We start from the raw sequence: 16,151 nt of genomic DNA on the forward strand, positions 1-16,151 counted from the left end.
TACGGAGGCGGCAGTCAAGAGCGTGGAGCGCCCAGCGCTAGGGCCCATCCGCGTGCAGGCACCCCAGGGCACAGCCAGCTCGGCCCTGGGCCGGGGGGGCCTGGCGCCCGCAGCCCTCCACGCCCGGAGAGGGATGCGTGAGTTTCGCCCCGGCTGGAGGGCAGGATGTGGGAGCAGGACAAAGGCTGGGCGGCGGGGGAGGAGTTGGGGACGGCGAGCCGGTGGCCGCTGCCTGAGCCCTGGCCTCTGGAGAGCTAGCGAAGTCGGCAACTTTCTCTGTAACTTTTGCAAAAGGGAAGATAAAAATTCTGCAAGTTGTTGCACAGCTCCAGGTCGCCTCAGGTCCCGCGAATAGAGGGGAGGGGGCACTGCAACCTTCCCGGGATGGGAGGCGACCGCCAGCTCCGCTGAGCGGGACAGGAGGGGGCGCCCGGCAGAGACCCCGGCCGAGGACGAGAGAGGATGGGATGCCGGGGGGCGCGCTACGGCCGCTGAAGTTGCCCGTGTCCACACAGGGTGCGCCCTGAGAGCCCGGTAGCCTCGCGTCGCGGCGCTGTAGACTCGATGATGGATGAGCCGTGGTGGGAAGGGCGTGTCGCCTCGGACGTCCACTGCACCCTGCGCGAGAAGGTCAGTCCGTCCCCGCCCTTGTCACTCGCAGGTCTGGGTATTTAAAGTCCCTTTCGCTCTCGACTCCGTATCCTCAGGTCGCCCTGCGTGGGAACTAGGAACTCTCGGTGCTTTTCTTTCCTCCTGCTCTTAGCCTCCTCCTGGGACAGTCGTGAGGTGAGAAACGAGACTGGAGAGCTTAAATTGGTTTTTCTGCTTAAGAGCCCAGAGTTCTCAGACGACTAAACTGTACCCCTTAAGGTGGTATTTCCCATAGTACTGTCACCCGAGATTATTTTAAAGGGTACGTGAATGAACTTAAAAAAAATAATCATCGTGTATTTACTTTAATGTGCAATTTAAAAACATATATATCGAGCAAGTTCTGCATAGGCTAACTGATGATGATTTTCCATATATTGTAACGATGTAGTTCCTTTTAAAATAAATTTAAGTAAAAGTAGTGACTTTACATAAAGAATAATTAGGTAAATGATAGTATAAGGCATACGTAGTTAATGCCCCACCCCAAATATATCTAGGATGGGACTGAATAAGATTTAAGAAACATTGAAGTAGAGGCTACACAGCACTATTTACAATAGTCAGGACATGGAAGCAACCTAATCGACAGATGAATGGATAAAGAAGACGTGGCACATATATACAATGGAATATTACTCAGCCATAAAAAGAAACGAAATTTGTAGCGAGGTGGATGGACCTAGAGTCTGTCATACAGAGTGAAGTAAGTCAGAAAGAGAAAAACAAATACCGTATGCTAACACGTATATATGGAATCTAAAAAAAAAAAGAAAAAATGGTTCTGATGAACCTAGGGGCAGGACAGGAATAAAGACGCAGACATAGAGAATGGGCTTGAGGACATGGTGGGGAGGGGGAAGCTGGGGCGAAGTGATAGTAGCATCGACATATATACACTGGTATATATACATATATACCAGATGTAAAATATATAGCTAGTGGGAAGCAGCCACATAGCACAGGGAGATCAGCTCGGTGCTTTGTGACCACCTAGAGGGGTGGGATAGGGAGGGTGGGAGGGAGACGCGAGAGGGAGGGGATATGGGGATATATGTATATGTACAGCTGATTCACTTTGTTATAAAGCAGAAACTAACACACCGTTGTAAAGCAATTATACTCCGATAAAGATGTTAAAAAATAATAATAATAAATAAATAAAGGAGAGGCTACAAAACTAAGAGAATGTGGGGAGACAACAAACACTCCCCTGCCAGTTTGCCGCTGGTGGCAGAAGGTGGAGGCACCTGAAATGTGATCTCTGCTTTCCCCTCACCTCAAAGGGAGAAGTGCTGATGGGCTCCCGGAAGGTGGAAGAGTCCAGGTGGGTTAGAGATGTGGCCTGTGTGTCTTGTCTCCTGCCCCTGGGTGGTTTGGGGAACAGGTGTGAAATAAAGGTGTGTCTTGGTTTCCTAGGGCTGCTGGGACAAAGTACCATAAACCTGGGGATTTACACAATAAAAATATGCTCTCTCACAGTTCTGGAGGCTAGAAGTCCAAAATCAAGGTGTTGGCAAGGCCATGCTACTCCTTGGCATTCCTTGGCTCGTGAGGCATCACTCCCATCTCTGTCTCTATTGTCACATGGTGTTCTATCTGTATTTTCTCTCCTTATAAGGACACCTGTCATTGGAATAGGGGCTACTTTAATCCAGTGTGACCTCATCTTAATTTAACTAATTACATCTGACAAGACCCTATTTCCAAATAAGACCACATTTTTAGGTTCTGGGTAGACATGAATTCTGGGGGGGACACCATTCAACCCAGTACAGGGAGGGAGAGGTCTTCTTAGTGGATTAGCTGGCTCCCTACACAAACAGGTCTCATCCAGTGCATTTGCACCCGATGTCTATGGAGTTCTGCTTAAAAAGTCACCAGCTTTTCAGGGTTTTTTCCTCATCAGGGGGTAGCTGTCTTCTAGTAAAATTATTTTTTCTTTTTTCCTGTACCTAGTCTATCTCCATCTTGCATTGCTTGTCCGGGCTGTGGCTTTCCTCTGCTCCCCTTGGTCTTCTTCCCAGAACAGAATGGCCCAAGGTGCAAGCATATTTTAGGCTTCTGGAGAAGAAATCCAGGTCTTGGTGTTTCAATTAAAAAGCTGGGGCAGTGGGATGGTGGACCAGGCAGTAAGGTCTTGGTCCTTTTCTGGAGGTGGTGGCTAAATAAATTAGTGAGGGCTGCCGTGGAAATTGGGCTTCCTTGTTCATTGTAGGCTCAAGTGGTTGTTAGTTCTGCTCATAGCTTAGGAGGAATGGCTTTGACCTCATTGGTCCTTTCTAGCAGGAAGGATTTCTGAGAGCAGTATAAACTCAACCAGCTCAACTACCTGAGAATCCTCAACCTTTTGTATTTAAGCAAGATTGTTCTAATCTCTCTTCCAGCCACTCAGAGGAGCAGGGCAGGCAGTTCCCCAATAATTGTGCCTCACCCATGCCATAATGCCATATTGGTTCACTGTTAGGCTGCCTACCTTGAAGGAGGACGGGTTTGTCCAGGTTTTTCAGGTTAGAGACAGAAAACTCACTGGGTTGATACTCGGGGTCACCTGTGACTTGAAGCTGGTCTTATTAGGGTAAATCCTGGGTTTCTTTTTTTAATTGAAGTATAGTTGATTTACAATGTTGTGTTAGTTTCTGGTGTACAGGAAAGTGATTCAATTATACATACATATACATATTCTTTTTCATATTCTTTTCTGTTATGGTTTGTTACAAGATACTGAATATAGTTGCCTGTGCTATACTGTAGGACCTTGTTGTTTATCTACGCTATAGGTAATAGTTTGCATCTGCTAATTCCAAACTCCTAATTTATCCTTTCCTCACCCTCTTCCCCCTTTGGTAACCATAAGTTTGTTCTCTGTTTCTGTGAGTCTGTTTCTGTTTTGTAAATAAGTTCATTTGTATCATATTTTAGATTCCACATATAAGTAATATATGGTATTTGCCTTTCTCTTTCTGACTTACTTCTTTTAGTATTATAATCTCTATGTTCATCCATGTTGCTGTAAATGACATTATTTCATTCTTTTTTATGGCCAAGTAGTATTCCATTGTATATATATATCACATCTTCTTCATCCATTCATCTGTTGATGGACATTTAGGTTGCTTCCTTGTCTTGGCTATTGTAAACAGTGCTGCTGTGAACATAGGGGTGCCTGTGTCTTTTCTGTTCATTTCTTTTTTTTAAATTAATTAATATTTTATTTTTGGCTGCGTTGGATCTTCGTGGCTGCGCACGGGCTTTCTCTGGTTGCTGCAAGCGGGGCTACTCTTCGTTGCTGTGCATAGGCTTCTCGTTGTGGTGGCTTCTCTTGTTGAGGAGCACGGGCTCTAGAGCGCAGGCTCAGTAGTTGTGGCGCATGGGCTTAGTTGCTCCGCGGCATCTGGAATCTTCCCGGACCTGGGATCAAACCCGTGTCCCTTGCATTGGCAGGCAGATTCTTAACGACTGAGCCACCAGGGAAGTACTGCATGTATCTTTTCAAATTAGAATTTTCTCTGGATATATGCCCAGGAGTGGGATTGCTCGATCATGTGGCAACTCTAGTTTAAGTTTTTTGAGGAACCTCCATACTGTTTTCCATAGTGGCTGTACCAATTTACATTCCCACCAACAATGTAGGAGGGTTCCCTTTTCTCTACGCTGGCTTTCCTTGCTTATAATGTCATACTCTTTGTTTGTTGAATGCTGCCAGATGAATACAAAGTGTGTTTCCATCTAGGCTGTTGAATTGTCATCATAGAACCAGGAGCAGTTATCCTCACTTGACTGGTGTAGGAAGCAAGCCTGGGATGACAGAGATAGTGGGAGCCCCCCCCCCGGCTTTGTCAGATATGAGATTCCAGTATAGTGTTATACTACAGTATATAAAATGTGACACTGGGGAAACAAACCTTGGTGTTGAATGCAAGCTACTAATGGCAGTGAAACCTTGAGGTGCTTATTTAGCCTCTCTAAACCTCTTTAAACCTGGCCCCAGTGTTCATTCTTCCCACAACAGGCAGAACCTAGATTGTGTCACTTCTCTGCTTAAAGACCTCTACCGTCATCCCATTGCAGTTATAATTTCCAGTCCTTATAACCACCTCTGTTACCTGACACAGTCCAGCCCTGGCCTGCTCTCCTGCCTTGTCTCCTACCCCATACCATTCTGACCTCCTTTCTCTTCCTTGAATAAGTCAAGCTCCTTCATGCCTCAGGGCCTTTGCACAGGCTGTTGTTCCCTCTATCTGGAGTCTCCTTTTCTCTATAACTGTTCCTCTGTGTCCCTCAATCGAATCATCCTGTTTTGTTTTCTATATAGCGTTTAACGAGTATCTGGGATTATTTTCTGTTTGCTTATTATCTTTTCCCCCACACGAGAATGTACATTCCACAAGAACAAGCCTGTGTTTGTCGCGTTCAGTGCGGGGCAGCAGTGTCCAGAACAGAGCCCCCCTCTGCAGAAGGATGAGATGAGTGAATTTTCTTTAATTTCCTCTTCTGTAAACTGGGGGAAATGTTTTCTAGGAATGTTAGGATTCAGTGAGAGAACCTGAGAGCCGTGTGAGGCACGTGGCGGCTACTTGACAGGTGCTGTGCTTTTCTATGCTTTTCCACTTAACGACCACTCCGGGGGAGGCCGACAGCCCCTTTTGTGACATGAGTGGTTAGGGTAAGGCTTGGAGTTTGTGACCACCCTCTCTGAGGGGTTCGCGAGTGTGACAGGGTCTTCATATATAATATATATATATATATCATATATATGATATATATGAGATATATATATGATGTATATATATCATATATATCATATATATGATATATATATATCATATAATATATATATATACTTTTTCATATTCTTTTCCACTATGGTTTATTACAAGATATTGAGGGACTTCCCTGGCGGTCCAGTGGTTAAGACTCCACGCTTCCACTGCAGGGGGTGTGGGTTCAGTCCCTGGTCAGGGAACTAACATCCGGCATGCCACGTGGTGCAGTCAAAAAAAAAAAAAAAAAAAAGATACTGAATATAATTCCCTGTGCTCTACAGTAGGTCCTTGTTTATCTATTTTATATGTAGTAGTGTGTATATGTTAATCCCAAACTCCTAATTTATCCCTTCCCACCCACCTTTTCCCTTTGGTAACCATAAGTTTGTTTTCTACATCTATGAGTCTGTTTCTGCTTCCTAAATAAATTAACTTGTATCATATTTTAGATTCCGTATATAAGTGATATCATATGGTATTTGTCTGTCTTTCTGTCTTACTTTACTTAGGATGATAATCTCTAGGTCCATTCATGTTGCTGCAAATGGCATTATTTCATTCTTTTTAATGGCTGAGTAATATTCCATTGTATATATATGTACCACATCTTCTTTATCCATTCCTCTGTTGATGGACATTTAGGTTGCTTCCATGTCTTGGCTATTGTAAATAGAGCTGCTGTGACCTTTGGGGTACATATACCCTTTTGGACCATGTTTTTCTCCAGATATATGCCCAGGAGTGGGATTGCTGGATCATATGGTGACTCTATTTTTTCATTTTTTAAGGAACCTCCATACTGCATACTGTTTTCCGTAGTGGCTGCACCAACTTACATTCCCACCAACAGTGTAGGAGGATTCCCTTTTATCCATACTCTCTCCAGTATTTATTATTTGTAGACTTTTTAATGGCGGCCATTCTGACCAGTATGAGGTAATACCTCATTGTAGTTTTGATTTGCATTTCTCTAATAATTAGCAATGTTGAGCATCTTTTCATGTGCCTGTTGGCCATCTGTATGGCTTCTTTGGAGAAATGTCTGTTTAGGTCTTCTGGCCAATTTTTGATTGGGTTGTTTGTTTTTTTGTTATTGAGTTGTATGAACTGTTTGTATATTTTGGAAATTAAGACCTTGTAGGTCTTAATTTGTTTTCAAATATTAAATTACTCCTTTGATCATCCTACCTGGCCTTACTGCTTCTGCTGGAGCAGAGCTAGAGCCCTCCTCCTTTGACTACTTTTCTGCTGGGGCTGGGGGTGCCAGTCAGTACAGGGGAGTCAGGATTCTTCCTTATCACACCTGTGCCCTTGAACTTCTTCACTGAACATGGGGGGAGGAGCAGATCATCCCCACCATGCTGATGGTGACAATGAGGCTGTTGGTGTTTTCCTAGTAACCAGCTGTATGCCCCAAGGAGTGTTCAGATTAGACTGACAGCCACTTTTTTTTTTTTTTTTTTTGCCAAAAGATGCATCCACCCAAGTTTAAAATTAGCAGGTTCTGGGTACACATGATGAAATTAGGTCATGGGATGGCTGTCAGCTTGAGGGCCAACTTCCTGGTCCTTCAGGCCTCTCTCCCTTCCCCCATGTGTCCTGGCCCCAACCTCATGCTTCTTTCATTGTCCTTGTCACCTGTGTAGTAACTTGTCCTACTCACTAGATTGTGAGCCCCTCGCAGGCATGAGGTGTGTGTGATATCTCGGGATTCCCAGACCAGTGTGATGAGGTGTGGAGGGAGGGCAAGGGGTGTCCATCCCTTCACCTGCTGCAGACACAGCCACTGGGGGAGCACAGAATGGAAGGACGAGGCTTAGGTGGACTTGCGGGGGCCTGGTGAACGGTGGTGCAGGAATGCTTCCCAGGAACCCTCCGTTGGGTCTTGGGCATGTCCTAGGAGGTGGTATTTGTCTTTTTGAAGACAGTAAAATTCCCCCCCACAATCCCACCCCTTGGAAGTAATTTGTTGACATTTTGGTGTAGGTTCTTCTGTTTCTTTGTGTGCCTGTCATCACAATACATTTTTATTTTGGAGGTTTTTTTTAGTAAAAATGGAAAATATCTTTTCTCAGAACACTTTGTTGATTTTGTAGTATGTCATGCTCACATTTCCATATCATTCTTCTCCACCCAACTCCTGATTATTGGACTTTAGCAAAAAATTAGAAACGATTGTGTTTATTTAGAATAGACAATAAAAGAACATGGCAAAAAGGAAAAACACCCAGGTTATATGAAAGGGTGGATGGTGAAGAGGCTCTAGTTTTCCTCCCTGAAAGGTACCGCTGATCCCAGTTTCTCATGAATCCTTCCAGAGTTGTTCTCCGCATGAACAAACCAAGTGTGTGTGTTCTAACACAAGTGGTAGTAGCATTTACACACTTCCCTGTACCATTTGATGTTTTTAAATGTGTACAGTTTAATAATTTAAATATTTTTTATGAAACAACCAAACAGAAGCTCCATGACGAGAAGGGATTTTTTTTTTTTTGGTCTTTTCTGCTCATTGTAACAATAAAGGTATAGTGTAGATACTCAATATATTTGTGTTGAATGAATGAACAAAATATTTCTTTTTGGTAATTTTTTATCCAAATATATACATTTTATTTTATATAAATGTTATCATAGTATATTATAGTTTCATAACAATTTTTTTCTTAACTGCATATACTAAGTAACTTTGTATGTCATTAACTATTCTTCTCCGGTATCATGCATAATGTTTTATTGTATGGATATACCATGATTTAACTCATTTCTTTGTTAGATACTTAGATGGAGCTGCGTTTTCATTTTTTTAAATTGAAGTTAATTTATATATAATACAATGTACAGATCTTAAGTGCATATGCAGTTTTGAGTATACAGTGAGTTTTGACAAATGTATATACTCATGTAACTACCAGCATAGTCAAGATACAGAACATTGCCATCAACCTAGAAAGTTCCCAGGTACCTTTTCTCAGTCACTCACCCCATCATGCTCCCAGCCCCAGGCAATCACTGATCTGCTTTTTTGTCTGTGTGGATTAGTTTGTGTTTTCCAGAGTGTCATATAAATGGAGTTATATGTATGTGCTCTTTTCTGTCTGCCTTTTTTAACTTAGAGATTCACTTTTGAGATTCACTTTTTTTTTTTTGCGGTACGCGGGCCTCTCACTGTTGTGGCCTCTCCCGTTGCGGAGCACAGGCTCCGGACGCGCAGGCTCAGCAGCCATGGCTCACGGGCCCAGCCCCTCTGCGGCATGTGGGATCTTCCCGGACTGGGACACGAACCCGTGTCCCCTGCATTGGCAGGCGGACTCTCAACCACTGCGCCACCAGGGAAGCCCCTGAGATTCACTTTTGAGAACATTTTTGAGATTCACCTATGTTGTATCTATTAGGAGTTTATTTCTTTTTTATTGCTGAGTAATATTCCACAGTATGTGTATTACATAATTTGTTCATTCATCTCCCTCTTGATGGTCTTTTGGGTCATTTCTCCTGTACCATTTGATTTTACACAGCACTGCAGTGGTGATCCTATTCTTCTGTCTGCGAGTGTGCTCATGAGAATAAATGCCTAAAATGGAATTGCTGGTCTTGGGGTGTGATTTTAAGAACTTTGAGTTTCACCAGTTAATAAATTATCAAAACTTGCACCAGCCTGCACTTGCACCAGTGGTGTGGGAGGGTGTCAGCTTCCCAGTGACTTTGCTAACCCTGGATATTAGCCTTTAAAAAAAAAGAAAAGTCCATGCTGGGCTTCCCTCGTGGCTCAGAGGTTAAGAATCCACCTGCCAGTGCAGGGGACACGGGTTCAAGCCCTGGTCCAGGAAGATCCCACATGCTGCAGAGCAACTAAGCTCGTGCACCGCAACTACTGAGCCTGCGCTCTAGAGCCCGCGAGCCACAACTACTGAAGCCCGTGCGCCTAGAGCCCATGCTCTGCAATAATAGAAGCCACCTCAGTGAGAAGCCCACACACCGCAATGGAGAGCAGCCCCCGCTCACTGCAACTAGAGAAAGCTGACACGCAGCAATAAAGACCCAACGCAGCCAAAAATAAATAAAATAAATAAACTTATTAAAAAAAAAAATTCCATGCCATTTCAGTAGGTCAAAATGGTGTCCCTTGGCTATGTTTAAAAGAATCAGGAACCCAGAATGGGAAAAGTGCTAACGGATGGAAAGGAAGGGGTAGAGAACTCTGAATACTTTCCAGGATCTGGGGAGGCCCATATGCAGCGGGGAACCAGCCTGAGACCTGTGTCAGGCTGGGTGAGGGCTGCTGACCTTTGGCCCTGGCCAGAAAACTCCCCAGGCTCCCTCTGAGCCCCATTGTTGCAGTGTGTGCTTCCCTCTACCCCCAAGTGGCAGTTACTTGGAAACTTGAATCTTGAGGTGGAATTTGAATTGTCCTGCGGCACTGGCTCCCTTGCAAGGTCACTGGAACAGATGGTACCAGGGCCTGGGCCTTCTTTGTGCTAGGGACATCTCCCCTGGTAGCACCAGCTACTTACTTAGTCCAAAAACAGTCATCCATTGACTTGCGTGGGTGGGTTGGGATGACAAGGAGTGAGGTAGATCGGAAGAACAGAGAAAAGCATCAGGAATTGGATGGATTCAGTTATTGTAAGGAAAACTTGGAGAAAACCTAAATGCCCATCAGAGGGGAATTGGTTTCACTGTGGTTCATGCATACACTAAACTAGGTGGAGTTATCAAATATGATGAGGTAGATAACTTTCTGCTTAATAACAATTAATTTCCTGATCCTTGTAAAAAAAAATGCAAGTAACTCAGTACTGCTGACTCTTTGGAGTGCACCACTGTGTTTTCCTTTTTATCATAGAAATTTTAAAAGATACACAAAAGTAGAAAGAAAAGTGGAATGAATCCCCATGTACCCTCTACCCAGCTTCAGTACCTGTTTCATTTTCCCCAGACAGCATGTCATTTCACCCATAAATATCTACTAAGCAATAAAAACCTCTTTTTTTGACATAACAACTATGCCATTATTACAAAACTCACCGTCATTCATTAATAATCTATTGCTCAGTCCATAATTCAGTTCTCACAGCTGTCTCAGAAATGGCATTTATAGTTGCATTGTTCAAAATCACAATCCAGATAAGATCCATGCATATTTTTTTAATTGAATGTAAGTTTCTTTAAATTCTATAGTGCTTTATAATTTTCAAAAGTGTCACATACATGATTTCATATAATCCTGTAATAACCCTTTTTTTAAATCCCCTGCTTCTATATTGTCCCACCCCCTTTCCCTCTCCCCACTGGTAACCACTAGTTTGTTCTCTATATCGGTAAGTCTGCTTTTTTGTTATATTCACTAGTCTGTTGTATTTTTTAGGTTCCACGTATGATATCATACAGTATTTGTCTTTCTCTGTCTGACTTATTTCACTTACCATAATGCCCTCCAAGTCCATCCATGTTGCTGCAAATGGCAAAATTTCATTCTTTTTATGGCTGAGTAGTATTCCGTTGTATATATGTACCACATCTTATTTATCCATTCATCTGTTGAAGGACACTTAGGTTGCTCCCATACCTTGGCAATTGTAAATAACACTGCTATGAACATGGAGGTACCTGTATCTTTTTGAATTAGTGTTTCTGTTTTTTGGGTTTTGTTTTTCCACATATATACCCAGGAGTGGAATTGCTGGGTCATATGGTAGTTCTGGTTTTAGTTTTTTGGGAAATCTCATACTGTTCTCCACAGTGGCTGCACCGATTTGCATTTCCACAAACAGTGTAGGTGGGTTCTCTTTTCTCCACATTCTTGCCAACATTTGTTATTTGTGCTCTTTTGATGATGGCCATTCTACAGGTGTGAGGTGGTAATCTATTTCGTTGTGGTTTTCATTTACATTTCCCTGATGATTAGTGATGTTGAGTGTCTTTTCATGTGCCTGTTGGACATCTTCATTTCCTCTTTGGAAAAATGTCTGTTCAGTTCTGCCCATTTTTTAATTGGATTGTTTGTTTCTTTGATGTTGAGTTGTATGAGCTGTTTATATATGTTGGATATTAACCCCTCATCAGTCATATCATTTGCAAATATCTTCTATTCAGTAGGTTTTAAAAAATTACTCTTAAGTCTTTTATTCTGTAATGGTTTCCCTGTCTCCCAGCTCCTTAAAATTGTTTTTTTCATGCCATTGGGTTTTGGAGAAACCAGGTCATTTGTCCTGAGGGACACCCCCTGTTCTTAATTTGGCCTATTACTTCCTCATGGTATCCTTAACTTGCGTTCACTGTTAACAGTTTGGCTTGTATACTTCCCTACTCTGTGGGACTAGAATATGCTGCAATCTCCTTGTTCTCTAGTTGGCCGTCAAACATCACTTCCTCAGAGGAACCTTCTCCCACTCGCACACAAGGTCAGTCTGCACCCCTGTGACGTTCTCAGACTACCCTCGATTATGCCTTCAGCACCCAGCATGACTTGTAATTGTACACTTCTTAGTGGGATTGTTCCATTTGGATTTGGCTCCCTCTCTGGACGGCAGGTGCGTGAGAGCAGGCTGGGGCCATGTTTCCCCAGTTCTGAGCAGAGTAGCCACAAGCCCCTTGGTGTGTGCTCATCACGGATGCCTGGTCTGGGGTAGGTAGCACGGCTGCCAGTAACTCCATCTATTGGGAGAGAAACAGCCTCCAAGGGCTTCAGCACTTGGCCAAGGCCCCCATTAAGTGGGGGAGCTGGGACCTTAAAACCTCGCGGTCTGCTGTCCGGAGTCTGACTTTGAAAAAGCAGAGGAGTCGCACGCAGCCTTGAAGGCAGCGATGTGTAACAGGGACTTCCCCTCAGCGGCGGTTCCACCCCGGGGCGAGTGGTACAGAGCTGTTGGCTCTGAGTGGAAATCTCTTGTTGGTCTCTTCTTTTAGTGTTAACTTTCTGTTTTGAAATATTATCAAACTTAGCAGAGTTGCCAGCACAGTACACAGTTGTAAACACTTTAACACATTTGCCTTATCATCCCCTTTTTCTGTCAGGCGGTTTCTTTCCCCTCCTGGACCAAGATGCAGACATAATACTCCATTATCCCTTAATATTTCAGGGTTTATCTTGCATGGCTACTTTTAAGATGGGCCATAAAGCACTTTCTGGGGGAACTTCAGTCAAACCCCTAGCGACACCTTCCCAGGTAGGAATCCTCCCTGGAAGACTGGTTCAGGTGAAGGGGATTCAGCATTTGGATCAGGAGGGAGGAAGCCGGGTGGCCACAGGTGGCCTGGCCGTGAATCTGGGAAGGCAGAGTTCTGGCTCATTTCCTTGGACCATCCCCGTGGCTTACTGGCAGACGGCTTCTTCATTAGGCAGTCATTTGCTGAACTCCGTGTATGACCTGCAGACCCTGAGAGGCTCTCCCAGGAGATACCACAGCCCCAAGCCCCACTCCGGTCCTGGGGGTTGGGAGAGGGGGGTGTTCTTAGCACAGCTGAGGCTAATCATCTCAGACCACTTCTGGCCATTCTATTTGTTAATGGTCGTAACAGCCAGTGAAATGTAGCAATGCTATTCCCAGTTAATGGGTGCTTGTTGTGTGCTCGACAGTATGTTCCCTCCTGTTATCTAAATCCTCCGGCAACCCCCTCTAGTAAGTACTAAATTTTCCTCATTTTATCCCCACTTTCCAGATGAGCCTGCTAAAGTGCAGAGAGTTAAATAACTTCCCCAACGTCATACAGCAGGTAGATGGCAGAGCCAAGACTTGAACCCAGGCAACCTGGCTCCAAAGCACACACTCTATTTTTGTGCGTGTGGTACGTGGGCCTCTCACTGTCGCGGCCCCTCCCGTTGCGGAGCACAGGCTCCGGACGCGCGGGCTCAGCGGCCATGGCTCACGGGCCCAGCCGCTCCGCGGCACGTGGGATCCTCCCGGACCGGGGCACGAACCGATGTCCCCTGCATCGGCAGGCGGACTCTCAACCACTGCGCCACCAGGGAAGCCCCAAAGCACACACTCTTAACCACTGTACCAGCGGTGACACCCCATTGCCTAGGGAAGTGTGAAGAGCTTCCAAGAGAAGGTGAGATGTGGAGGAAGTTCATCTACCAGGGCTCAGGGCCCCGTGTGATAGTCACACATCAGTGACCTGCCGGGGCGGTCTGGTGAGTAGGGAAGGAGGGGGAGATGGACCGGGAGCATTGGCTCTGGGATGCAGGTCTCCGTAGGTGTTTACACTTATCCTGAAACACATGGAGAGCTGTGAGGAGCGAGGGCTGAATCACTGGAAAATGACCTTGGCCTTGGAGACCTGGGTGTTAGTAATGATCCAAGGAGATGGCTTCTGAACCAGGGCAGGAAGTGGGGAGACTTGAGAGTTTTAGGAAATAGGGTCAAAAGGACTAGTTAACAAACAGTGAAAGATTTCATGTTTCTTACTTGTTGGAACAGAGAGATTTTCCATTGCTGAGGGATTGGCCTTTTTCATGATGAGCAGTGTTCTTAGAAAGCTCCTTCCAGCAATTAATTGCTAGTTTCTGTGTAATCTTTCAAGACTCCCACTGCCCTCTAAATTAAGGGAGTAGGTGTTTGTTGGACACAGTATGCCAGACGTTGTTGAATGTTTGTTGCGTATTATCTTATTTGATAATGAAAGTTGCCTTAATGTCCTGATCAAGCAAGGCACTAGTAGTTCTTGCACGTCGGCGCAGGTTCATTCTTGCATTCAACACATGTTTTTTAGCAGCCGACCACATGCCACACACTGCTAGCTACTGGGGATATAAGCGATGAACAAAACAAAATTGTCTTCACGGAGCTTATAGTCAAGCATCAGGCTCACATGAAGTGCTTGTAAAGCATATTTAGGTGCCCAACTCCATCCCAGGACGTCTGATTCAGTAAGTCAGGAAATGGGGAGTGTAATAGATTCCTAGGGCTGCCTCAAACTGGGTGACTTAAAACAACAGAAGTTTATTCCCTCACAGTTGTAGAGGCCCGAAGTTTGAAATCGAGGTGTCTGCAGGGCCGTGATCCCTCCAAAGGCTCGCAGGGAAGATCTTTCCTTGTTTCTTCCAACATCTGGTGGTTGCCGGCCACCCTGCGCGTTCCTTGGCGTGTAGCTGCATCCCTCCGTTCTCTGCTTCCATCCTCACCTGGCCCTCTGCATGTGTTTGTCTTTGCCTGATCTTCCCTTTGTATGTCTGTGCGTCTCTGTTTTCTCTTCCTATAAGGACACCAGTCATTGGATTAGGCTCCACACTAATCCAATGTGACCTCATTTTAACTTGATTGCATCTGTAAAGACTGTTTCCAAATAAGGTCACATTCTGAGGTTTTGGGTGGACATGAATCTGGGTGAAACGCTATCCAACTCAGGACCTGGGGGCAGCCTCCATGTTTCAGTAGATCCCCAGGAGATTCCAGTGCCTGTGATCAACTGACCACGGTTGCAGAAACCCAGGTCAGCAAGGGACTGGAGTCCCAGCTGGAGTGACCGGGGGTTAGTGGTGGTGGTTACCCTAACTGACTCGTTTTGGGCTGCACGGTAGGGTCTGGGTGCCCAGGAGAATCCATCAGAAGGAATCTGGAAACTGGGGAGGGGAGCTGGAAGTGTGGAGTGAAGAGCTTTTGAGGCCACAGCGTAGGAATGGTGACCCAGGGGAACAGGAAGAGAGAGTCCAGGGTTGGACCTGTTGCAGAGAACCACCGTAGAAGGGGGCACATCATGACCCCTCCCCCAGGTGATGGAGGGTGTGGGAGAATGAGGGGCACCCCCAGTCGAGAAGGTGTGGGGCATGGTCATATCAGGAAGCTGCTGAATGGAAGAACTCTGGGGGCGTTTAATACAAAGGTTGTGGGTGTTTTCGGTTCTGGGAATGAGGAGGTGTGTTTGGAGCTGGCCTTCCTGCCATTTGCAGAGTTCAGGGGGCCCGGGAGAGATGGGGTGGCTGGGGGTGACCTTTCTCTCTGCTGGAAGGAAGCTGCAGGCCAGATATCAGCAGGAGAGGATGTCACCAGCATTGTTGGCTTCATGTACTGCAAGCCACCCTCTCGAGAATGTTGAAATACTGTTCCCGCAGAGAAGTTGATTCTTTACGGAAAATGTCTCCTCGGGGTTTATGAAGCAATCGGGCAAGAGAGGAAGGGAGGGTGAGTGATCCTCCGGCTTTGCAGGGCCTCCCAGGTCTGTGGTGTGTCCTCCTGAGGCCTCTGAAGAACCAACCCACCTCGTCCCCTTTCTTTTTCCCTTTCAATTTGCATGTCTCCACTTCCTGTTGGTCACCTTGGTTACCCATGGCGTTTCTTCACGTCTTGCAGCTCTTTGTTCTCAGGCCGACTCAACCCCTGGAGCTGTTTCCCAAGCAGCTGGCCCAGAGCCTGGAGGCCCAGCCTCCCTCGGGAGGTAGCCGTTGGCAGCGGGGAGGATGAGCATGGTGGGAAGCACGGGAGGAGACCCAGAGTGGTTTTCTTTCAGTGGCTGGTGTGGGAGAGCAGCTCAGCCGTGCTCCGCACCTTGGGCTGTATGAAGCAATTGTCACGCTCAAAGCAATGTCACACCCCGGGCCCGGCCAGCTCCTCTGATGTCCAAGCCAGGATTTGCCACTAACCCGGAATGTGGCCTTGGCCACTGAACTTCTGTGCCTCAGTCTCCTGGGTACTATTGTTAGTGGCAGTACCTCTGCCCGGGCCCATGTCAAGAGGGTGGGTGTTGGGATGGAGAGCCTAAATTGGGTTAAATTGTCGGGGGTGTCTGTGTGCAGAG

General features: G+C 45.6%; 1 protein-coding gene across 1 annotated transcript in view; it reads left to right on the top strand.

The window, feature by feature from the left end:
• Nucleotides 1-530: 530 nt before the first annotated feature.
• The window catches only part of CCNJL (cyclin J like), a 49,913-nt gene continuing 34,292 nt past the window's right edge, over nucleotides 531-16,151 (top strand). The window contains exon 1 of the mRNA XM_060006822.1: nucleotides 531-630. Coding sequence (XP_059862805.1) covers nucleotides 565-630 — 66 coding nt within the window. The 5' untranslated portion in view covers nucleotides 531-564. The remainder of the gene's footprint in view (nucleotides 631-16,151) is intronic.

The sequence above is a fragment of the Delphinus delphis genome, chromosome 3 (genome assembly GCF_949987515.2).
Source record: "Delphinus delphis chromosome 3, mDelDel1.2, whole genome shotgun sequence".
Lineage (NCBI taxonomy): Eukaryota > Metazoa > Chordata > Mammalia > Artiodactyla > Delphinidae > Delphinus > Delphinus delphis.